General features: G+C 39.8%; 1 protein-coding gene across 1 annotated transcript in view; it reads right to left on the reverse strand.

The window, feature by feature from the left end:
* The window catches only part of PPM1H (protein phosphatase, Mg2+/Mn2+ dependent 1H), a 311,176-nt gene extending 286,825 nt beyond the window's left edge, over window positions 1-24,351 (reverse strand). The window contains exon 1 of the mRNA XM_072655253.1: window positions 22,907-24,351. Within this exon, the coding sequence (XP_072511354.1) occupies window positions 22,907-23,634 (728 nt within the window). The 5' untranslated portion in view covers window positions 23,635-24,351. The remainder of the gene's footprint in view (window positions 1-22,906) is intronic.
* Between the last annotated feature and the right edge of the window lie 1,289 nt (window positions 24,352-25,640).

Genomic DNA, 25,640 nt, shown 5'->3' on the forward strand with positions numbered 1-25,640 from the left:
GTAGGCAAATACCTGAAATCATCACTCTGTTGAACAGAAGAGTGACTAGCATGGTGCCCAAGTTATCTTATCAACATCAAAGACTAGAGGATCAAATTTTAATAAGCAAAAACTTTTCTTTATTCTGATTCCTGGGATTCTGAACAACCACAAATATACTTATTTTCAAACACATTAGTAACTACTGGCTTTTCCTTGTTGTTCCAAAATGGAGACTATCCACCAGGTAAAAGGTAACTATACAGTAGTTTATTTACCATGCTAGTTTCAATTCTGGAAGCAATTTTTTTTTAATAAAAATGAGAAGGATCGCTATGTCCTGGCTGTTTTTTAACAATACACAATCATCCAAGAACATTGTTCAGGGACCGGAATTCAGAAGCTTTTTTTAATTTGCAAACCAAATAATTCAAATTAAGAAAAAGAAATCTGTTACATGGAAAAGTACCAGGCCATTTTGTGAAACTAGGTGCCCTCTTGTGCTTCAGTCAGATTTAGCAGGATTCACCCATGGTTGATCAATGTCTGCAAGCATACTTTATTCAATTTCGGAGCAAGGAAAAAACAAAAATGGGGATGAAAATAGGGAGCTCACTCTACAAAGGGGGAGATCTCTTGTGCATAAATAGATTTATAAAAGATATAAGCAAAGTGAATTACAGATTCATATAGTTAGAGGTGGAAGAGACCTTAACAGGACAACTAGTCCAATCAATTCCCCCTCACTTTGTAGATGAGGAAACTGATGCCCAAAGAGGCTCAGTAACCTTTTAGGAATAGGAAAAGTGATAGGCAGGATTTGAATCCAGACACTCTGACTCAAATCTAGTGATCCTTTCTACTGTGTCTTGCTATCTCTCAAATTTAGAAGGGAACGAAGGTATAGCACTGGGCAAGTAACTCCTCCAATATGATCTTGAAGGAAACCAGGAATTCTGAGACAAGGAGGTAAAGAGGAAGGGCATTCCAGGCATGAGGCAAAGAGACTGGAGATTCTGTTTTTAAAAATGCCATTTCATGATTCAAGTCATAAAATGTTAGAATTCATTTAGTTGGAATCCTCCCATTTTATTTTTTTAAAAGTTTTATTGATACTTCATTTTTTTAAAAAACAAGACAAATATATGTGGGGGAAGAGACAGGAAAATATTGGCACCAGTACCTAGCACGTAGTAGGAACTTAACAAATGCTTGCTGACATGACCCTGTGATTTCGTTAGTAAGGGAAGTCCAGAAGGAGAAAACCTTATCCACGAAAGGATTCTCTGCAACTTGAGAATTTGCCAGAGGGGAGGGGAGAAGAGGGGGGGAAAGTTTGCCAGAAAACACTGAGAAAGAAGCTGAGTGACTTGGCCAAGGTCACACAACCAATATGTGTCAGAGGAAGGCCTTTAAGACAGGTCTTCCTGGCTCTAAGGCTTGCTCTTGATTCACTCACTACACCTCAATGCCTTTCAAATTTAGGTTAAAATATAAAGCAAATTTCCTACAGTTCATTTGTTTTTTTTTTAATTAATACATTTTCCTGTAATTCTCAAAATGCAAAAATCTCAAACTATAAGGTAGCTTCCTCCCTCTTCTCCAACCACATTGCTAGAAAAATGAAAACATTCCATTTCAGTTAATCTTTCTCTCTGATAGATTATACATCTATTTGTAGTTTTTTTCCAAAATCCTGGCTAATACTTTAATGATCCCAACTTCCCACTGAAGGGACAACAACGTCTAAAACCATTTTTTAATCAACAGTTAGGAAATCCTGGAAGTCTTTAGAAGATAAAATATGGCTCAAGGTCATACTGTCCTTTGCAAATAATGTTCTCAGCATGGGTGTAATTAAATCACCGCTGTTGGGAATCTCCTTAACATTAATATTTTTAGTGTTTTTCACTGAAGTAAAAGACCTATTGGGCTTGGAACAAAACAGGTAAAGGAAAGCCAAGTTAAACATTAATCAAAGAACATGTACATGTGTGCATGTATATGCATGCATGTATATACGTATACATATGTACGTATAACACATACACACATATACTCTGATGCCAGCAAAGTGGCCGGACACCTTTAGGTAATACAGAATTCAAACCATACTTATGATATGAGCAAGGCCAAGAGGTATATAACAGGAACCCATGGTGTTAAGATTTGAAGATTCCAGGTGTGCACTGCTCAGACCAGTCCAGTAGAAAAATTATCCCCCTAATTCATTTAGGACATTCTATTAACATAGCCTAAGCCCTTAGCTTTTCAGCAGCCAGATCACAATGCTGACTTAGACTGTTTGCGAGTCTGACCCTTTCCATACGTGTGCATCTAAGTTAAACCTAACTATAAGAATTTTAGATTTAAATTTATCTCCACAATAATACTACTACTTCTATCATCACTTATATTTCCTCCTTCTCCCACATGGGGTAACTCCAGTCATCCACTCCTTGAAGTTGCCCAAGGGCTCCCAAAGTGTGGGACCCCAGGGGTAATCACCTACCTCTGTTTTGTTCAACATAGCTGCTAACCAAGGGCAACAAAGGTCTTCTAATCTTGGCTCTTGTTTGTCAACTAGCAGAGATTTCTAGCTTCTTTTCAAACCACCTCAGTTCCAAGCATGCTTCAAGTTCTTCCATATCTAAGCTTTAACAACTGGTTGCAATTCAATAGCACACTTCCTTTATTTCATATAAAAGCTTCAAATTATAGTTCTTACTCTTATTAAAGAGTTTTTCCCCCATATCCTTTTATGATTCATCCATGTTCATTAAGCCACAAAAATGTGTTGCCTATTGGGCATTTATTTCCTTTCCTTTGTTCTAGCAGATGTGTGTTCTAAACATAACCTCTATTGCTTTTTTTTGTTAAAGCCTGAAGTATACATCCAACTCCACAGCAGTCTGATTAAATATAGAAACCCAATTATCTATACCATATGTCTTTAATCAATTTCCATATCAAGGAAGAGATTTCTCTTCACTATTTTGTAATATGGGGAGACACACTACTATGAAGAAATGTCATTTCTCTTTAAGATTTAATTACCCATTTGTAATGTCCCTTCAGGAAACTGAGATCATAACAAATTATTTTGTCCTTCCCAACTTAGCAAAAAATTGATTTCTGCTGTTTTTGCATATATCCAAGGCAATCCATTCAAGAGGGTTCCATCAGGCTTACTTATATGCATCAGTGAAGTATGCCCTACCCTACAGCAACGAACTGATTATACAAATAGTCTGAGGAACATTTAGGTATACTGGTGTGTTCCTGTGTATGTATGTGCACATTAAGATATATGTGTATTTAGACACACACATATAATAAACAAAAATTAAATGAGCCTAATTTATCTCCACAATCAATCTGGGGGGAATTTCTAGGAAGAATGGATATGACAGGAAAATTTACATAGCAGCTCTGTGCCTAGTCAAAAGGTTCAGAGGGTCAGAAGGGCCACTGAACACAGGCAAAGACTGAGTCAGAACACATCCCTCAGAGGCAAGCCTGAAGTCATTTTACAGAAGAGGAAACTAAGTAATAAGGAGGTTAGAAGACTCACAAAAATACTAAAAGGTCTGGGATTTGAACCCAGTCAGTACACTGACTCCAGAATCAATGCTCTTTCCACTGTGTATCAGGCTGTGTCCCCTTTATGTAAAATGTTCCCCAGTGCCTCATACACAATTTTCAACCTCCTGGTACTAAAAATATTTTGCCAAGCAATTCAACATCCTTTTAAGTCTTCAGTTAAAGTCTCAATTCATATTGGATTTTGCCTGCCTGCTTCTTGACTCCCATTTTTTTTAATCAACTCAATTTCTGATCATATGTTGATAGAGGCTGAGCTGTTAATATCTGAAGAGAATAAAAAACCAAACGTACTTGAGAATACTATTTTTAAGTATTTTGTAAAGGAGAATTCATGTGGATTCATTAAAGTGAACCAAGGGAAACCTGGGCAGGGTGTCTGAGTATGAAGAAGGCAAGTATCAATTCCACTGGCACTATCTCAAACATTATACACAAAAAGTCCCCCAAATACTGAAAAGTCAGCAATGAAGAGGAGCAGAAGACTGCAAGAAGCTACAACAGGGTAATACTTACAGAAAAGATAACTGAAAACTGAGTCACCAGTCTGAATTACAACCCTCCCCCCCATAAATTATATGCACACACATCCATAGGGGACAGGAGCAGCCCTACAATTTCTAGGCAGGGAATTTTGGGGGAATCCCCTCTCCCAAGTAGCCTAATGCCCCTGAACTGAACTGAAACCCTCGGTGCAAAAGTGGGGAAAGGCATGATTATACAGGAGGGCTAAAGCATCATAAAGAATAACTGAGGAAGGAGGCGCCCTGAGGAGATGCATGATTTACAACTATAAATCAGGATTGGGGCCAAAGGAAGAACAAAGAGTTAAGAAAATAAATCTAAAGGTAAAGACAAAGGAATATGCTTTTCTGGAGCCTCTGAGAGGCCTGTAGGAGCAGGCTACAGAGAAAGTCAGTTTCATAGGCTAGGAAGAAAGTTAGTTTCACATAGGCATTTCATTCAGGAGAGACCCAAAGTCTCCTTCTTGCCTGTTACAGTATTCCTAGCAGCAGCATCCCAAACGGTCACCCTCACATCTTGGAAACAACAGATCCTGTCCAGCCTTGGCAGTCTGAAAAAAACAGAAGACAGATGGAATGTGTAGGGAGAGGAGCACAGTAGTGCAAAAAGACTAGTAGGATGAAGCAGGTAAGTAATGCAAAAAAAAAAAAAATTAACAGTGACTGATAAAGTGGGTAGGAAAAATGAAGAAAAATTTAAAAAAGCCAAAGTTCTTAATCTGGGACCCATGAACTATTTTTAAAAAATATTTTGATACCAGGAAGAGTCAAAACAGAGAAAGAAAATTATAGACTAATTTCTCTAATGAATATAAATGCAAAAATTTTAAATAAGATATTAACAAAAGGAATACAGCAACTTATCATGAGAATAATACATATGATCAGGTAGGACATATACGAAGAATGTAGGGTTGGTTCAATACTGCGAAAACTGTCAGCATTATTGATCATATCAACAACAAAACTAATGGAAACCATATGATTATCTCAATTGATGCAGAAAAAGCCTTTGACAAAATACAACACCCATTTCTATTGAAAACACTGGAGAGCATAGGAATAAATGGAGCCTTCCATAAAATAATAAGCAGTATCTACTTAAAACCATAAGCAAGCATTATATGTAATGGGGATAAGCTGGATGCATTTCCAGTAAGATCAGGGGTGAAACAAGGATGTCCATTACCATCACTGTTATTCAATATGGTACTAGAAATGTTAGCTTTAGCAATAAGAGAAGAAAAAGAAACTGAAGGAATAAGAATAGGCAAAGAACAAACTAAGTGATCACTCTTTGCAGATGATATGATGATATACTTAGAGAATCCCAGAGAATCAAGTAAAAAACTACTTGAAATAATAAACAACTTTGGCAAGGTTGTAGGTGACCAAATAAACGCACATAAATCATCTGCAATTCTATATATTACTAACAAAGCCCACCAGCAAGAGACAGAAAGAGAAATCCCATTTAAAGCTATGATAGACACTATAAAATATCTGGAAGTTTACCTACCAAAACAAACCCAGGGACTACATGAACAAAATTACAAAACACTTTTCACACAAATAAAGTCAGATCTAAGTAAGTGGGAAAACAGCAGTTGCTTGTGGGTAGGCCAAGCTAATATAATAAAAATGACAATCCTACCTAAATTAATTTACCTGTTCAGTGCCATAACAATCAAACTATCAGATAATTATTTTTTAGAGATAGAAAAAATTTCAAAATTCATCTGGAAGAACAAAAAGGTCCAGAATATCAAGGGAACTGATGGAAAGAAATGGTAAGAAAGGGGGCCTAGCCCTACCAGACCTCAGATTGTATTATAAAGCAGTAATGATCAAAACCACTTGGTACTGGCTAAGAAATACAGGGGTAGACCAGTGGAATAGGGTAGGTACTCAAGACACAGTAGTCAAATATAGCAATCTACTGTTTGATAAACCCAGGAACCCCAGCTTCTGGGATAAGAATTCACTGTTTGACAAAAATTGCTGGGAAAACTAGGTAACAGTGTGGCAGAAACTGAGCACAGAGCAATGTCTGACACCATACCCAAGAATAAAGTCCATGAGGCAGATGGTCTTTGTCTTGCACTGAATGGCGGCCCTGCCCATACAGTTTATCTGAAAATCAGACCCCAGTGCTAACTTGGTGGAACTGGAGGCCAGGTGGCTGTGGAGAGGTAACTGCTAAGATTCTGGGCACAAAAATCTCTCTCTGAGTCCAGTCCAGTTCACGCTTGATTGTGCCACCTTGGAGGAACTGAGATCTTACAGATTCCCAAAGTACACTCTACTCTTGACAAATGACCCAAAAGTCAAGTAACTGGTTGGGAAAAATGTCCAAAAAAGGGAAAAAAAATAAGACTATAGAAGATTACTTTCTTGGTGAACAGATATCTTCTCCCATCCTTTCAGATGAGGAAGAACAATGCTTACCATCAAGGAAAGACACAAAAGTCAAGGCTTCTGTATCCCAAACATCCAAAATAAATATTCAATGGACTTAGGCAACGGAAGAGCTCAAAAAGGATTTTGAAAATCAAGTAAGAGAGGTGGAGGAAAAATTGGGAAGAGAAATGAGAGAGATGCAAGAAAAGTACGAAAAGCAGATCCACACCTTGCTAAAGGGGACCCCAAAAAATGCTGAAGAAAATAACACCTTGAAAAATAGGCTAACTCAACTGGCAAAAGAGGTTCAAAAAGCCAATGAGGAGAAGAATGCTTTCAAAAACAGAATTAGCCAAATGGAAAAGGAGGTCCAAAAGCTCACTGAAGAAAATAGTTCTTTAAAAATTAGAATGGAGCAGATGGAGGCTAATGATTTTATGAGAAACCAAGAAATCACAAAACAAAACCAAAAGAATGAAAAAATGGAAGATAATGTGAAATATCTCATTGGAAAAACAACTGACCTGAAAAATAGATCCAGGAGAGAAAATTTAAAAATTATGGGACTACCTGAAAGCCTTGATCAAAACAAGAGCCCAGACATCATCTTTCATGAAATTATCAAGGAAAATTGCCCTGATATTCTAGAACCAGGGGGCAAAATAAATATCGAAAGAATCCACTGATCACCTCCTGAAAGAGATCCAAAAAGAGAAACTCCTAGGAACATTGTGGCCAAATTTCAGAGTTTCTTGATCAAGGAGAAAATATTGCAAGCAGCTAGAAAAAACAATTCAAGTGTTGTGGAAATACAATCAGGATAACACAAAATCTAGCAGCTTCTACATTAAGGGATAGAAGGGCATGGAATAGGATATTCCAGAAGTCAAAGGAACTAGGATTAAAACCAAGAATCACCTACCCAGCAAAACTGAGTATAATACTTCAGGGGAAAAAAATGATCTTTCAATGAAATAGAGCACTCAAGCATTCTTGATGAAAAGACCAGAGCTGAAAAGAAAATTTGACTTTCAAACCCAAGAATCAAGACAAGCATGAAAAGGTAAACAGCAAAGAGAAGTCATAAGGGACTTACTAAAGTTGAACTATTTACATTCCTACAGGGAAAGACAATATTTGTAACTCTTGAAACTTTTTTCAGTACCTGGGTAGTTAATGGGATCTCTCACTCACACACACACACACACACACACACACACACACACACACACACACAGCACAGGGTGAATTGAATAGGATGGGATCATATCTTTAAATAATGAAATTAAGCAGTGAGAGAGAAATATATTGGGAGGAGAAAGGCAGAAATGGAATGGGGCAAATTATTTCTCATAAAAGAGGCAAATAAAAGACTTTTCAGTGGAGGGAAAAAGGGGGGAGGAGAGAGAAAAACATGAAGCTTACTCTCATCACATTCGACTAAAGGAAGGAATAAAATGCACACTCATTTTGGTATGAAAACCTATCTTACAATACAGGATAGTGGGGGAGAAAGGGATAAGCAGGGTGGGGGGGATAATGGAAGGGAGGGCAGTAGGAGGAGGGAGCACTCTTGGGGAGGGATAGGATCAAAAGAGAGAATAGAAGAAACAGGGGGGCAGGATAGGATGGAGGGAAATATAGTTAGTCTTACACAACATGACTATTATGGAAGTCATTTGCAAAACTACACAGATATGGCCTATATTGAATTTCTTGCCTTCCCAAAGGGAACGGGTAAGGAGGGAAGGATGAAGAGAAGTTGGAACTCAAAAGTTTTAGGAACAACTGTTGAGTATTGTTCTTGCAACTAGGAAGTAAGAAATACAGGTCATGGGGTAGAGAAATTTATCTTGCCCTACAAGACAAAAGAGAAGATGGGGATAAGGGAAGGGAGGGATGTTAGAAGGAAGGACGGATTGGTTATAGGGGTAATTAGAATGCTTGGCGTTTAGGGGTGGGAGGAGGGGAGAAATGGGGAGAAAATTTGGAACCCAAAATTTTGTAGAAATGAATGGTGAAAACTTAAATAAATAAATTTAAATTAAAAAAAAGAATAAAGTCCAAATGGATACATGATCTAGGTAGAAAGATTGATACTGTGTGTGTTCCTCCTTCATTGCCGAAGAAGACCATGCCATCAGAGAAATAATGACATGGCTTGCACTTGCCTTTGTTTTGAGTGAGGGAGGGCTGTGTAGGTTACCAGCCTCACTTCTCCTCCAGAAAGAAGCATGTGAATCCAGTGATGTGATATGCATCAGGATGACTGGAGATGACCCAGGATGAGGCAACTGGGGTTAAGTGACTTATCCAAGGTCACACAGCTACTGAGTGTCTGAGGTAAGATATGAACTCAGGTCCTCCTGACCCCTGCACTGGTGCTCTATCCACTGCACCACCTAGCTGCCCCGACAAAGACTGATACTATAAACAAATTAGGGGAACAAGGAATAGTGTATTTGTCAGATTTATGGAGAATGGAGAAATTTCTAACCAAACAAGAGATAGAAAACATTATGAAGTGCAAAATGGATAATTTTGATTACATTAAATTGAAAAGTTTCTGCACAAACAAACCCAATGCAGCCAAGATTAGGAAGGAAGTGGAAAACTAGGAAAGAATTTTTGCAACTAATATCTATGATAAAGGTCTCATTTCTAAAATATATAGAGAACTGAGTCAAATGTACAAGAATACAAGTCATTCCCCAATTGATAAATGGTCGAAGGATATGAACAGGCAGTTTTCAGAGAAAGAAATTAAAGCTATCTATAGTCATATGAAAAAATGCTCTCAATCACTACTGATTAGAGAGATGGAAATCAAAACAACTCTGAGGTACTATATCAAACCTATCAGATTGGCTAACATGACAGAACAGGAAGATCATAAATGTGGAGAAGATGTGGGAGAGTTGGAACACTAATTCATTGTTGGTGGAGCTGTGAGATGATCCAACCATTCTGGAGAGCAATTTGGAACTATACCCAAAGGGCTATAAAAATGTGCATATTCTTTGACTCAGCAATATTGCTTCGAGGACTGTGTTCCAAAGAGATCGTAAAAATTGGAAAGGGTCCCACATGCACAAAAATATTTATAGCAACTCTCTTTGTGGTGGCCAAGAAATGTAAATCAAGGGGATAACCATTAATTGTGGAATGGCTTAACAAGCTGTAGTATTAAAGGAATACTATTGCGCTATAAGAAATGATGAACAGGAAGACTTCAGAGAGGCCTGGAAGGATCTATATGAACTGATGCTGAGTGAAAGGAACAGAACCAGGAGAACTCTGTACATAGCTACAACCACAGTGTGTGAAGAATTTTTTAGTAGACTTAGCCCTCCACAGCAATGCAAGGACCTAAAAAATTTCCAAGGGACTCTTGAGGCAAAATGCGTTCCACATTCAGAGAAAGAACTATGGAACTGGATCGCAGAATGAAGCAGACCATTTTCTCTTGTGTGGTTTGGTTTTGTTTTCATGGTTTTCCCCATTCATTTTAATTCTTCTACGCAACATGATTAAGGTGAAAATGTATTTAATAAGAATGTATGTGTAGAACCTATATAAGATTGCATGCCGTCTTGGGGAGGGAGGGAGAAAGGTAGGGAAAGGTTGGGGAGGGAGGTGGAAAAAAATCTAAGATATATGGAAGTAATTGTAGAAAACTGAAAACAAATAAATTAATTAAAAAACATATTTTGATAATTATATTTCAATATCATTGATTTCCTCTATAATCCTATGCATATGAAGCATTTAAAAACATTTCAAAATAGTTTATATGATTATACATGTCTAGCCCACATCAGATTGCTTGCTATCTTGGGGAGGAGAGAGAAGAGGGAGAAAAAAATTTGGAAATCAAAATTTTATGAAAGTGAACGCTGAAAACTATTTTTACATGTAATCAGAAAAATAAAACACTATTAAGTGGGGAAAAAATAAAAAATAAATCACCAAAAGAAAAAAGCATTCCAAGAAGGGGTCTGACAGGATTTCATTGGGCTGCTAAAGGGGTCCATGACACATAAAAAGTTTAAGACCCTGAATTTAAATGAATCTTTTTGAGAAAAGAAACAGCAAAAACCCACTTGGGAAGATAAAGTACAACAAATTCTACAAGGCTCACTGAAATGATAAAGTAACTCCAAGAATGTCCAGGATAGATAGAATGAACTGGGTGATAAATGAGTGGGTGAAATGTGTGTGTGTTCATCCTTTGTTGCCAAAGAAGACCATGCCATCAGAGAAATAATCGCATGACTTGCACTTGACTTTGTTTTGAGTGAGGGAAGGCTATGCAGGTCACCAACCTCACTTCTCCTCCAGAGCCATCTGAATCCAGTGACCAGATATTCATCAGGGTGACTGGAGATGACCCAGGATGAGGCAATTGGGGTTAAGTGACTTGTCCAAGGTCACACAGCTAGTGAGTATCAAGTGTCTGAGGAGAGATTTGAACTCGGGTCCCTCCTGACTCCTGCACTGGTGCTCTCTATCCATTGTACCACCTAGCTGCCTGATTGAGTGAAATATTAGAGAAATGAAGGCAGAAGTTGGGAATTTTAAGGAAGAAACCAGAAAATCTATCCAGAGACCACAAAAATTTGAACAAAAGACAGAATCGTGCTCTGTAACAGTAGACTCTCTGAAAAAGAGAACATCAGAGTTCGAATGCAAATATGCAGAGGGTAGAAGAAAAAATAATAGAACAAATTTTAAAAAAAAAAAAAAAGACTGGAAGAACATCAATAGCTGTACAAAACAATGTTGAATTTGAAGTTAGAATATGAAAAGAAAACCCAATATAGGTCTTCCAGAAAAACATCATAAAAAGAAAAACTGAATGCCATACATCCTCCTGAAAATGTAGAAATATTACAAGCAGATTGGAAAGGGAGGTAGACTTGATGTAATACAAAAAGTGCTGGATTTGGAGTCTACTATCCAGGTTTGAAACCTGCTCAGGATAGGACTAATATATACCAATAAATAGTGCTCCCAGCCAACAGGGGGCATTTCCAGTTCCCTCCTTCTTTTATTCTGTGAAAGGGATTTTCTTTCCCTCAAAGGACACCAAATTGTCCAAGGGTAGACCTCCTTGAGGTTCAAGTCTTATAAAATAATGGGGTAGGGCTTTATGACATCTCTAAAAAGCTCTGATCCTATGACAAGTATAGATCACAAGAATCCACAGAATAGCAACAGAAGGAAACATGATGTTTAACTCACAAAGAAACACCCTAATCAAATTTCAGAACTACAACAAGTAACAAAAGTTTGTAGTCAGCAAGGGAGAAAAAAACGAAACCTTCAAATTCCAAGGGGAATGAATCAGAATAGTGCAGATTTTCTTCCTGTTTAGAAGCAATAAAAGGAAAAAATAGAATGTTATATTCCCAAGAACAATGTGGCTTGGCTGGCACCCCCAAATTATATAGACTGTAAGAATTAACCTGAACATCAAAGATAAGAATTCCACTTTAGTCAACAATCATTTGTCAATGCTGGGAACCTGAATACGAGGAAAACAAAGTTCCAGCCCTCTAAGGAAGGAAGATAACATAGAAAATGAAGCTGAAAAGAGAGGGATGGTAAGAGGAAATTTATGATGGAGGAGTCCAATCACAGGTTGATAAAAAATAAAGAGAAGGCTGCCCTGGGCATTGCATGCTCCTTAAAAACTATTCAGGAGTAAGAGGAAAGGGCTGAGGGTAATTCTGAGATGTGAATTTCCAGACTGAAATGATCTTCCAGGATAAGGTAGCACCAGGATAAGGTGCAAGAGTTCAGATTACGATCTGGAGAGAAATAAAGACAAGGTTAACCTGGGCACCCTCCTTATAATGAAGGCTCTGGGGAGAGGGCATTCAATACAAGGAAGAATTTTAATCATTTTCTCAAGAGAATCTAGAGGTAAAACAGGGTATTCAACATGCAAACTGACCGAAGAATATAAAATTAAGAATTTCCAGAAAATAATCAGTCCTTTCCCTGTTATTATTTGATACAGTTCTAGAAATGCTAGCAAAAGCTATGAGAAAGGCAAAAGTAGATAAAATGATCCTTATTGGCTGATAACATGATGGTTTACTCACAAAATATTAGGGAATCCACAAAGAAACTAAGGCTATAGCCTCAGCAAAGTTTCAGGCTAAAAAATTTTTTAAAAAATCAACAGCATTTTTATACAATAACAAGATCTAAGAGGTGATATTGGAAAGGGAAATCTCATTCCAAATAACCACAAAATGCATAAAACATATAGAAGTCAATCTAACAAGACATCTATGGGAAAAAAATTCATGTGGTTTTGGATATTTTTATTTTTAATATTTCTTACATGTTGATTGTTGAACCACTTTTAAATATGAATGATCAATCCCCTAAATGGTCCCATCTATTTAAATTTGCACTATTTGAACTTATAATTATGCAAAATACGGTGATCAGTTTCAGTCTGATGGAAATATGCTGTATGGACTGAAATAATGAATTCAAAAAATCCATTATTCACACAAACTGGGAACTAGCAGTATTCCTCCTGAATTTTCTATATCCTGCCTACCATTCCAGACTACACACATCTTTTTTTCACAGTCAGATGCTAACAATACGTTAATTCTTCTCCCCAATTTCAGGTCTTCTGCAAATCTGCTAAGTACACTTCCTAAGACTTCATAGAAGAAGACAATGATAAAAGCCCTAAGAGACTAGCAAGGACACAAAAGAGGCAAGCAATTTGAAATTCAGAATGCGGATGATGCATATAGAGATTAAAATTGTGATGCAATGGGTAGTGGTTATACTCAGATATGAAAACTCCTTACCCTCATAATCTTAGTGGCCTTCTTATTTTTCTTGTATATAGCTTATTTGTAAATAGATATTTACGCATTGTCTCTGTTTTTTGCCTGTCTTTGTGTCCCCAGTGTTGAATACAATGCCTGGTATATACCAGGCACTTGATAAATGCTCATTGACTGGCTGAATACCAATGAAGGGTCAGTCACCTTCTTTGTCACTCAGGAGTCTTAGAGAGTTGCCTTAGAGAACAGAGAGATGAAATTATTTACCAAGGGGAGGCAGGATTGTAGCCACATTATCGTTGTCATTTCAGTTGGATCCAACTCTTTGAGACCCCATTTGGGATCTTCTTGGCAAAGATACTGGAGCAGTTTGTCATTTCCTTTTCCAGCTCATTTTACAGATGAGGAAACTGAGGCAAACAAAGTTAAGAGACCTAAGTCACACAGCTAGGAAGAGTCTGAGGCCAGATTTGAACTCAGGAAGATAAGTCTTCCTGACTCCAGGTTTGGCACTCTATCCTCTGCCCCTCTACTATGCCATACTTTCTCTCATATCTAGTAAGTATCTATGTCCTTCATTTATCTGTAAAAACAAAACAAAACAAAACAAAACACAATCAGAACAGCATTAACCAAAAAAGCTAATAGACACAAATTACACAAGAATTAGTCAAAGCAGAAAGCCAAAAATAGTAGCCACAATTCACATTACTGAGTGTTCACTTCATAACAACCTCATGATATAAGAGAATATAAGAACAAAGGCAACCAACTTCTCCCTCATAGAGTCACAAACATGTAGGGACTGGAAGGATCCCTGTAGGGCATTTAATTCAACCCCAACATATTGCAGATGAGAAAACTGGGAATCCAAGAACATGATGTGCCCAAGGTTACAAAGATAATAAACAGGAATTGACATTTGAACTCAGGCTCTCTAACACCAAATCTCATCACTTTTCCCCCACTATACCACACCTGCCAGCCCTTCTACAAGTGGCCATTACCTGCACCTTCCATTAGTCACTCCATCAATACGCATTTATTAAAGCACAATGAAGAGAAACGTCCCACAAAGGTATTTGTATAAACTGTGGAATCCAGCCAAAAGTTTTTTTTTTTTTAAGTTTACCCTTTAATCAGAATTCATTATCATATTATAGTATCATGCCAAATGTAATTATACAGTTCTTTCAATTCTACCTTTAGTCTTAAAATAAAGATTCTTCTAGGGAATGAATTCACCTGACTCACTACATGTTAAGTAGCAAGTCAGTTTTAAATTCTTATTGATATAAATAACTCTCTCCCACTTACTATGAAGAACCATAGGAAAAAAAAAATAGCATCTATTATTTCTACTGACTTTAGTTAGGGGTTTATGGGAAACTCAGTTATGTGAAAGCTGAAATAGGCAAATTCTATCATCTGAGTTGGCCTTTTCAGGCTCCCAGTATACTATGAAGGGGATTTTGCAAAGAAATCTTGAATGGGCACCAAGAGTACAAACTCGGGCTTCTCACAGAAGTAGTTCACTACCAAATCTGAAGTTAACATGAAAAAATGGTGCCTTCCTGTCAATTACTTCCTATTTATCCTATACCTAGCTCACTTTGTATATATTTGCTTGAATGTTGTATCCCCCATTAGACTGAAAAGGTCCTTGAAGACAGGGACTGCCTTTTGCCTTTCTGTATCCCTAGTGCTTAGCACAGAGCTGGTACATAGTAGGTACTTAATAAATGTTTATTGAAAAAAATGATGATGATATTTATGTATAGGATAACATGTAAATGTGTGGTGAACTGAACTGGATTAGATTAGGCCTTCCCCACTGTCAACTCTATACATCTTAGCCAACACCCTTTGTGGCTTGATGGCCCACCAGCCAGTTTCATGGTGATGAACCTCTCTGGACTTGGCAAGCTTGATTCTTGAACAAATAGAGATGACCAGTCACTGGAATCATACATGAAACCTTTGTAGATTGATAGACCCTATCAGAGTTTACTCTCCAGAACCCAGGCTCAATCTCAACACTGTAATGAAGCAAGGGGGAGAGCACTGGTGAAAGTTCCAGAACTCTATTCTGATCAATATACCAGTCAATCAAATTGTAACAAGAATGATATCAAGATAATGGAAACTCTCAGGTCAACAAAGAGTTGGGGAAGATCTCCCTCCTTGAGAGATGAGGTGCTCGTTCTAGGGAGCAAGTCTTAGGGGCCTAATTTCAAGGTTTTGCAAATTCAGCCCTCCTATAGTCCCTTACTTACTGGCACTCCAAGTTCAATGCTATCCATTGCAGCCTTAGCAGCCCCATAAAGAGTCATGAGTTTCTTATTCACTTGAGATTTTCATATAAAGGCTGTATGACCATCAGGGACATTGTAAATGACATTCAGGACTATGGAATATGAGTATGGGTCTGAATTAGGCCAAACTCTTTTGTTGTTGTTGTGAGCACAAAACAGTGTTCATTGCCATGAGGAAAAGTGATGCATTGAACATTTGAGATGGGAATACTATGATAGAATCAAACATACAGTTTCCCTTCAAGCAAAGCAGCTATTTTTGTGGAATAATTTGTGAGTTTAGGATGGATGCAGGGTGAATTAAGGTTAGTATAAATGTGCAACAGACAAGTTTAATTTATTATATGGATACTGTACTAATGATACAAAATATTACAGTTAAGTAAAATGTACATTAAATAAAATTAATGAATTTTTTTCTACAATATCAGAGCATTTAGCATAACTCACACTGAGGAACACTTCTTGAAAACCACTAGGGTGGACCATGACCTATAAATGGTCTCTTTCATATCTGAAGTCAAATGATACAAGTCTAGATCCACTAATTATTATTTGAACACTGAAAACCTCAGCACTATGTGGATACAAAGAAGAAAAGGATTTGGCTCTAATAAAAATAAATGAACTTTCAGAAAGATTTTTTAGGCCTGGTGGAAGGATTCTAGGCAAGCAGCTAATTAAATACAGAAGTTCAGACTTCCTTTATAATTCTCTAAGCAAAAATGATTCACATGTTACATGATCTCCTTTGCTTACACTCATGAAGGCTTTGGCAACACTGCTGTATATGTTAAAAATATCTAAATGATCTTTGTGTAACAATGGGATTATTAACACAAATTAAAATAAGGCATACATTAAATAACATTTAACCTCATGGTGCTATGCAAACATCTCTGGGGAAGATCTCATTATGACCTATGAAGGCCTCAGCCTTTGAAAATTATTCAAATTTGAGGATGAATACTAAACGCTGCAAAAGTTAAAATGGTTATCTTCATCAATTCTTAATTTATTTCTTGCTGATATCCTTATCACAATGCAATCTGAAGAAAGATAATTTTAGCAAATAGATAAGAGGACTCAACATGTCATAAAGAGATTATTAATTGACAGTCCAAAGCAAAATCTGTTTGGCTTTGGAGTCAATAAAACCTAAGTCAAAGTCTGATTCTCCCATTACTACTCATGACCCTTAGCAAATCAACTGACCTCCTCAGGTCCCAGCTTTCTCATCTATAAAGTGAGAGGATTAGACTTTATGGCTTTTGAGGGCCTTTCCATCTCTCTATGATCCTTTAAGCTCTAAATTGGTAACAATGATCAAATGATAAAATAAAGAGGAGGGAATAATGCAAGCTAGGGTGCAAACTCTATAAAGGGTCCTTTCAGGTGAATACTTGATTGAGGCAAACAGTTGTTTACACAGGACCTTCTGGCAGACAGAATTTCTTGCCTTTTGTACATCCATGAAACCTAATGCAATTTTAATAATCAAAAGACAGTACACAGTGAAGACCTAAGTCTCATCCTCTTAACACATTGAGTTAAAATCCTCTATCTAGTCAATCAAGTATTTCTTAAACTTAGGAATTCTGATCAATGCAATAACCAACTATGATTCTGGGAGACCAATGATGAAAGCACGATACCCCCTCTGGACATCAAGATGATGGACCCAAAATGCACAATAAGATACATATATTTTTGGAAATGACCAGTGCAGGAAGATTTTACCTGGCTGCATATCTGTTGCAAGAGTTTTGTTTTTCTTTTCTTTCCCAATGGGACATGGTGAGTAGGTGAGAGGTAGAGAAAAAAATTTTTTTTTTGTTAACTGAAAATAAGAGAATTTAATTTTTTAAAATCAATACAAAAATGCAAGTATTTTAAAATCCTCACAATGTACCAGATACTGATAGGTGATAGAGATTAAAAGATAGTCCCTTCCTTCTGGGAGCTTACGTTTTCTGAAGGAAAAAAATGTATGCACTTAAATAAAGACAATAGGAGTTTCTAGTGCCTGTCTGAACTCAGCGTCTGATTTGTGATCCTTACTTCTGCTTAATGCACGCTTCTGAGTAAGCAGCAATGACTAAGAGGCCATCTGATGCAATGTCACCACTTTAAAGCATAAACCTATCATCTGATGCTTCTATTTTCACCAAGTGACTCTTCTAGCCAAGTGACAAGTGCAGAACTTTATGCAGGATAAGCTGAGGACCCTATGTATGCAACTGATAAAAGGGAAAAAAATAACTTTAAAGGCAGACTTCCAGTACAGATCTGGTTTCAGAAACTGAAAAGCATAAGGAAGATAGGACATGTTCAGTTTCTTTTGAGGTAAGAAATATCATTTATATACCTTCCATTTATGTAATTCAAATTACAGATTTCTTTTAAAAAACCTAGATCTGGCATTTATGTGGACTAAGAAATAGCAAAGTATTTGAGTAATCAAAAAAATGAGAAAAAACAGAAAAATCAGTTGTTCTGCTGGTGCATATGGCTGCAGGATAAACATCTATCACTGAAGCTTGTTACTTAGCTGAATCATGGCCTTCATCCCAGTGGATGAAAGACAACGGTACAAAGAAAGAGGGGTTAAGGGAGATATGAAGGATGATGAGAAGTATGATGCATCAGTAACTCAACACACACCAAATCAATAGGACAGGGAGCCATTTGCTGCACTGTTAATTTCAGAAGCTGGTTTAGTTCCAAGGCTATCCTGGCACAGTATACTTAATTCTAGAGTATATCTGGAGAAAGGGGAGAGAACAAAGCTTTCATGAAATAATAATAAAAATAATAGCTAGCATTTTTAGAGTGCTTTATGATTTGCTAAGCACTTTACAAATATTAAGTCATTTTATTCTCACAACAACACTGGGAAGTATTATTATACTTATTTGCAGGTGAGGAATTTGAGGCAGATGGAGGTTATGTGACTTGCCCAGGGTCACACACCTAATAAGAGTCTGTGGCCAAAGCTGAACTTGGGCGTTCCTGAACCTGGGCCCAGCACTACATCTACTATACCCTTGGGTGCCTTGGATGCCTTAACAATTAAGGAAGATATTATCTAGGAAGACAGACAATCTGGAGAGAGAGGCAACTCTGTCCCAACCAGACTTTAGTTTTGCATCTGTCCATGAGTCTGATGGGAGAATGCTGGTTGTTTCCATAACGGACTTTGACACAATGGGAAATAGGGCAGAAATTCCCAAGTTGAGTCTTTAAAATGTGGCTTTATTGGTTTGAAGAGTTATAAATTCCTCACATGTCAGAATGCCTAGGCATTTATGTAGTGGCTTTCAGATATGTGTCCCACATGCAAGAGCTTTTTTGTCATTCTCTCCATAGTAAAGTTTGAAAAATTGCTAAACTTACACGTGACTTTCCTATAGAGTATGGGAGTATGGCACTTTAAGGTTTGCAAAGAGCTTTTACAAATATTACTATCTCATTTGACTCTCACAACAACCCTGAGGCTGTATTTGAATGGATAAAGTGTTGAGCTTTGAGTCAGAAAGCCCTGAGTTCAAATATGACAGCAGACACTATCTGTGTGACCCTGGATAAGTCACTTAACCCTGTTTGCCTTAGTTTCCTCATCTGTAAAATGAACTGGAAAAGGAAATGGCAAACCACTTCAAGATCTTTGCCAAGAAAACCCCAAGTGGAATCACAAAGAGTCAAACACAACTGAAACAAATGAACAACTTCTTGTCTCCAGGTCTAGCTAGTGTTCTATCCACTGCACTACTTCCACCTGACTGCTTCTAAATGAAACTTTAAAGCTGCAGTAATGTGAAAGACCACCAAGAATGTTATGATTCTCTGCTGAGAGGAAGAGAAGAAAATGGTAGGTCTGAGGAAAAAAAGAAAGGTTTGAAATATGAAGGATGTAATACAGTCAATTTGGGAAGGCTAAAAGGACTACTTTGTGCAGCTAAGACCCAGTTGAGATTACAGAATATAAATGTGAAGGAGACTCACCATCACAGTTCTGTAACTTTCTCTAGCACAGATGGGGAGTTCAGGGTTGGGGTTTGACACAGTATGAGAAGTGATCAATCTAGCAGCCAATCAACAAACATTTATTAAATGCCTACTATGTGCCAGGTTCTGTGCTAGATGCAGAATATACAAGTAGAGTAAGAGCCCAGAGTTGGTGAGAGACTGGAGATCATAGAGAAGATGAAAAAATGAATGTAGGAGGAAGTATAGAGAGAAATGGAAGGATAGGAGAGTACAGCTGAATAAAGGAATTTCAGAGTTATTGATTATAAAAGTAGAACATTTGTGGTCAATGGCAAGATGAAAGATAAGGAAGCATGAAGGTATAAGTCACGAGAGTTAAGGAAATTGATGAACTGAGAAACCTGAGTGTCTGAGGGGGCATCATCATGTATACTGAAGTCCCATCCTATAGGACAGGGATTGGTGTAGAAAAGAACACTGTGAACAAGAGACTGAACTCCTTGAGCAAGGAGGGAGAATGACCTAGGGATTAATAGATGACAGTAATAGAAGGCACCTCTACATTGTGAAGAACAGACGGCTTGGGGCAAACATAGGCATCTCAAAGTCAACATATCCAAAACAGAACCTATGGGGCATTAAAGGTCCATTAAGCAGTTGATGACTCAGAACCATCATAAGGAAAGAAGTCTAGAGATTACATAGATATAGACAGATGATAAAAAGATAAGTGGACAGAGAGTTGGATAGACAAATAGATGACAGACAGATGGACAGAGAAACAGATCGATAGACATATAGATATCTGAGAGAGCTGTATAAAATGACAATCAAACCTATGGGAACTGATGCCATCACACACAGAGAGGGTATATACAGAAAAAAAGAGGCCAGGACACAGAAATGGATCATAGTCCTGGCTAAAGAATGGGACGTCAATGAGGAAAACCAAGATATTCATGCCATGAAAACCCAGAGAAGAAACATAGTCAGGAGGAAAGAGTAATCAACAATGTCAAATGTTCCTAAGAAGTCAAGAAGGATGAAGGCTGAGAAAAAGTTAGTGGATTCCTCTGTTAAGTAATCACTATTAATCTTGAAGAGAGCAATTTCAATTGAATTATGAGGGTCAGATTACTAAGGGCTAAAAAGTGAGAGAAAGATAAATAGAAGCAATTAATATAGACTTTTTCAAAGGAATTTGGCTAAGAAAGAAAGCCTATTTGGCTGTTTGCTTTAGGAGAACAGATTAAAGAGATGGTAGCATCAAGTAAAGGTTTCTTTCACTTCCCCAAGCCCCAAACCTTAGGGTATCTAAAAGAGAAATAATAGTAGTTACTGGCATTTATATAGCCACCATTGTATCCAAATCACACAACAACCCTGTAGGTAATCATTTCCATTTTTGAGATGAACCAATTAAGGCTCAAAGAGACTATATGACTTGTCACACAGCTAGTAAAAGTATCAGATTTGGGATTCAAATGTAGCTCTTCCTGATTGCAAACTTAGCAGTCTAGCTGAATTAATACACTCAGTTTTTTTGATTGCTCTGAAATAAAATAATTCAAGTAACATTTATTTCCTCTTATTCTCTCATTGCCTGCTTTTTTAATGCTTTTTTTCCACCCAGCAATTAGCTTTTGCTTCTTTTTATTACTAGTAATAATCCAAACTAATAATACTGACACTTTAAGACTTTCAAAATAATTTCATTACCACAGCCTCCTGCCATAAGTAAGTTTCTCATTTTACAGATAAGCCTTACTATACCCAAGGTAACACATATCCTACAGCATTAGAATAGAGATTTAAACCCAACTGTCTAAGGTCAGAGTCCTTTCTAGTTTCATGCTCTGTTTCCAACCCTTCCCTCTTTAAAACCATTACCTGTGTCCACACAAACCCCACCATTTCCTTCCTTTATTTTTCTCTTTCAAAAATCTAAGAAATTAAATCTGTCTTCAGGTGGCACAGACCCTTTACTAACTGAACTTCTTAAAGCAGAAGATTTATTATCAGGGCAACGGAAGAACTAATATGCTTAAAGGTAAAGATATAGTACTGATCTGTCTCTGTGGTTGGCCTTGATGAAGGATGACAGGGTAAGAGATTAAAGGAGGAGGGGGCTGATATGTTCATTGTTTAGTTAATGAGAGCACAACATCCCTCTCCACTTCCAATCCCATTCATCCTTGCTTATGGGAGGGGGGGGGGCGGGGGCGGAGGAAGGCAACCTCCAGAAAAGTCACCTGGCACAGGCATCCCAAGAACTCATTGGTTCTTCCAAGACCCAATCCGAGTATGTGCCCAGCCAAGCAGCTGTGTCACAGGGATACGGGTTAAGGGTTAGGGGGCCAGGAGACAGCTGGTGCCGGTGGCCTGCTAAGGCAGGAGGCCCAGGAGCCAGTTAAGTCCCACAGGCAGTACAAGTTCTCAGTGCCACCCTCTGGCACCCGCAATTGGCGTTACCGACCCCTGAACTCCAGTCTCCTTCATTCCACCTTCCAAATTTCCCAGCTCCAGAGCACAGGAGACCAGGTGAACAACAATGTAGCGCCTGCATCCAAAGTATCAAAACGGGCTCATGAATAAAGTCAATGGAGGACCACCAGTGGGGGGGGGGGGGGGGGAGAGTGAAAACACTACACCTCACGGCAAGCTCTCCCTCTCCTCAGGGGGAGAACTACAAACCCCACCATTTATTTATTCCTGAGATAGCAATTTAAACCCCCACCCCCACCCCCCGCCGCTGCCAGCTCTCAACGTCTTGGCTTTAGAGATGAAATAGACGAGGTGTCAGGGTTATCCACTTGAAATTAACTTCTCCCTCTCCCAGGATGGACCAGGAGAGTGGTCCTGACATCTGTCAACCGCCGCGGGAGGAAAGTGGAGCAACTCTCCCGACTCGAAGGTCACACACCCCGACCGACTCCCTCCTCCAAGACGGCCAGCAGCCCACGGCCGAGTCAAAGAACTGGAGGGGGTGCGTGATCCACCGCCCCCACCTACCCCCCCTTCCCTCATGCCTAACTTCCACGGCCGCGCTCCCCGCCTGGGTCCAAAAGGACCACTGCCCCCATCCCACCCCCGTAAAAGCCCTTCCAGCCCCGATCCTTCCTCCTGGTCCAGCTGTCGCCTTCCACCCCATCCTCCAGGGAGGGAGACGCGTAGTCCTTGGAGAAAAGGGATGGGGAGGGACGGGGGAGGGACGGGGGAGGGGGGCAGGGAAGGAAGGGGTCCGTGGGGGGTGCGCCTCCCCGGCTGCACTCACTCTGCGTAGCCCGTGGTCCAGGGCAGCCGCTTGGTCTCCTTGAGGATGAGGATGGGGCGGGCGATGTGGTCCGCGCTGCACTCGACCTCGTCGGGAGACAGCCCCAGGAACTCCGGCCGCCCGTAGGGGAAGCGCAGGGGCAGGTCGGAGCCGGCCCCGCCGCCGCCGCCGCCGGCGCAGCCTCCGCCGTGCTCCAAGCCCGAGCCACCGGCCATGATGCCGCCCATGAAATTGGCCACCGCAGATTTCACGCGAGTGAGCATGTTACCGCTCCCGCGGCCGGCTGCGGGGAGAGCGGGAGGAGGAGGAGCGGGAGCAGGAGGAGGCGGGGGAGGGGGGCATGCAGCCTGGGGACGGCGGCGCGGAGGGAGGAGGAGGGAGGAGGGAAAGCCGGGGAGCCGGCAAGCACGGGCTCCGGGGCTACTCGTTGCTCTCGAAGGGGAAACGGGCCGGGCCCCAGCCCCAGGCTCCCGGGGCCAGCGCAGCCGCCGCCGCCGCCACCTCCTGGTCCACTTCCGCAATGGAGCTACCAGGGAGCGAGGCTGGGAACCGGCTGGAGCGGGGGCCAGGGGGGAGGGGGGCCGGAGCGGCGGCGGCAGGTTCTCTTTCCCCCCGCCCCCTTCTCTCCCTCCCTCCGGGCGCGGAGCTGAGCCCACAGGCTGAGCCGAAGGAGCGTCTGCGGCTCCGGCTCGGGCTCCGGCTCCGGCTCCCACCGCCTTCCGAGTCATGTGACGATCAGGCTCGGGCAGCTGCTGGGGTGGAGGTTGCACAAGGGGAGTCTGGGCTGGAAACCTAGGTGGATGCCCCCCTTCCCCTCCCCCACGTCCTCGTCCCAACCACAGGTGTGGGCAACCACGCAGGTGGACAGAGCTCGCTGGGAGGGAGAAAGGAGCCCGAACTTCAGGTGTCCCGGGGGGAAGAAAGCGCAGGTGGGAACGGAATTCCCCAGCGCCCGCCAGTGAGCGGGGGAATGCGTGGAGGAGAGAGGCTTGGCAGTGAGGAGATGCCTTGGGAATTCTCAGAAGCCTTTCAAAACCCAAACTAGCCCTAACTAGTTACCCAAGAATTCCTCCCGGGCCACCCTGGAATTAGGATGCCCTTCTCCATGGCCACCACCTTCATCAGATCTGGGAGCCCCAAGGGAAAAACCATGTTTGAAACTCAAGCCAGCTCTGACCAGGAAAAGAAAAGGGGACACCAACATTTAAGAAACACCAGTGCGATTGCTTCACGGGATCCTTAGGTTTTTCATGGAGTAATGCTGCCCTTTTCTTCCAAAACCTCAAATCAATATTTAAAGCTCTAGTGGACGTCTTTAAAATTGGAACGTTCCTTGGTGACTCTGCCTTGATTGCCCTGTTGTTAATAAAATCAAAAGACAGTCCACGCACAAAAGCTGACACGTTTACATAGGATATGCCTACATCAATAAAATTCCCAAGGAAAACGACAGAATGCCTGTATACTTTCCCCTTCAATTGACCAGTCATGTAAGTGTGTCATTTTAGATCCTGTGCATGCAAATCCCTGCCTTCAAGCAGCTAACACTTTTCCCTTTTTAAAAAATTCTGAACTTAAAGTGAGCGTTTCCACATACAGAGTCGAACAGGAAAAAAAAGATTATACATGAATTTGCAAATTGGTTTTACTTAAGATGTTTTTTTTTTCTTTTTAAGTCTAACAGGCAACATGTTTTTAAAAATATTGTTTGTTTACCACTGAGCCTGCGGTTCTCTTCTATGAATTTCTAACTGCTCCGGTGACCCTCCTTTCTTTTTCTACGTTTCTTTTTTGAAATTTTCTATGCCTTTCATAGTTTTTGAAGGGTTTTTTTAAAATTTTTAAACAAACCTTTAGGCAACAATATTTTAAACAAACTTTAAAAATTTAAATTTTAAAACAAACTTTAAAAATTTAAATTTTAAACAAACACTGTTTCTATACGAACAAGCATTTGGTTATGTTTTAAAGTTTATAAAGTTATTTTTTAAAACAGTGCGAGAAGTCAGTGGAAGCAGAGTTCAGTCTCTGCATAGCTTGGCAAGGGTGGATAAAACAGGACCTAGTTCTGAACACTTTTCTATCAGTTTACAAGCTTACCTTCCCCCTTGTTTGGTTCTTTAGTTGTGTTCTCTCCGTGGACCACTGCAGGCCCATACTGTCCATTGGGTTTTCTTGGCAAAGATTCTGGAGTGGTCTGCCATTTCCTTCTCCAGTGGATTAAGGCAAACAGGGTAACTGACTTGTGCAGGATCACGCAGCTCATAAGTGTCTGAGGCTGAATTTGAACTCAGGTCTTCCTGACTCAAGGCCCAGTGCTCTATCTGCTGATATCATTTAATCTGCCATGACAATTTATGTGCAACATATGTGTTGTAATGCCAATAGGCTATCATGAATTCCAAAGGCCTGTGCCCCTAATTCTTTGACATTAATAATAATAGGTAATACTTATATGGGTCAGCTAGGTGGAGCAGTGGATAGAGTGCCAGGCCTGGAGTCAGAAAGGCTCATATTCATGGATTCAAATCCAGGTTCAGACACTTACTAGTTATGTGAACGAGAGAAATGACCATTCAATAGTTAGATATTGGGGAGATCCAGAAATTTTCCTCTTCCCCATTTGGAGATTAGGTCAAAGCTTAGTTCTAAAGAACCTTACAAAGAATTTAATCTAAGGTGAATTCCAGCCTGTTGAGTTCCACTCAGCCAGGTCTGGGCAGAGGTGGACCCC

Source organism: Notamacropus eugenii, chromosome 3 (assembly GCF_028372415.1).
Source record: "Notamacropus eugenii isolate mMacEug1 chromosome 3, mMacEug1.pri_v2, whole genome shotgun sequence".
NCBI lineage: Eukaryota > Metazoa > Chordata > Mammalia > Diprotodontia > Macropodidae > Notamacropus > Notamacropus eugenii.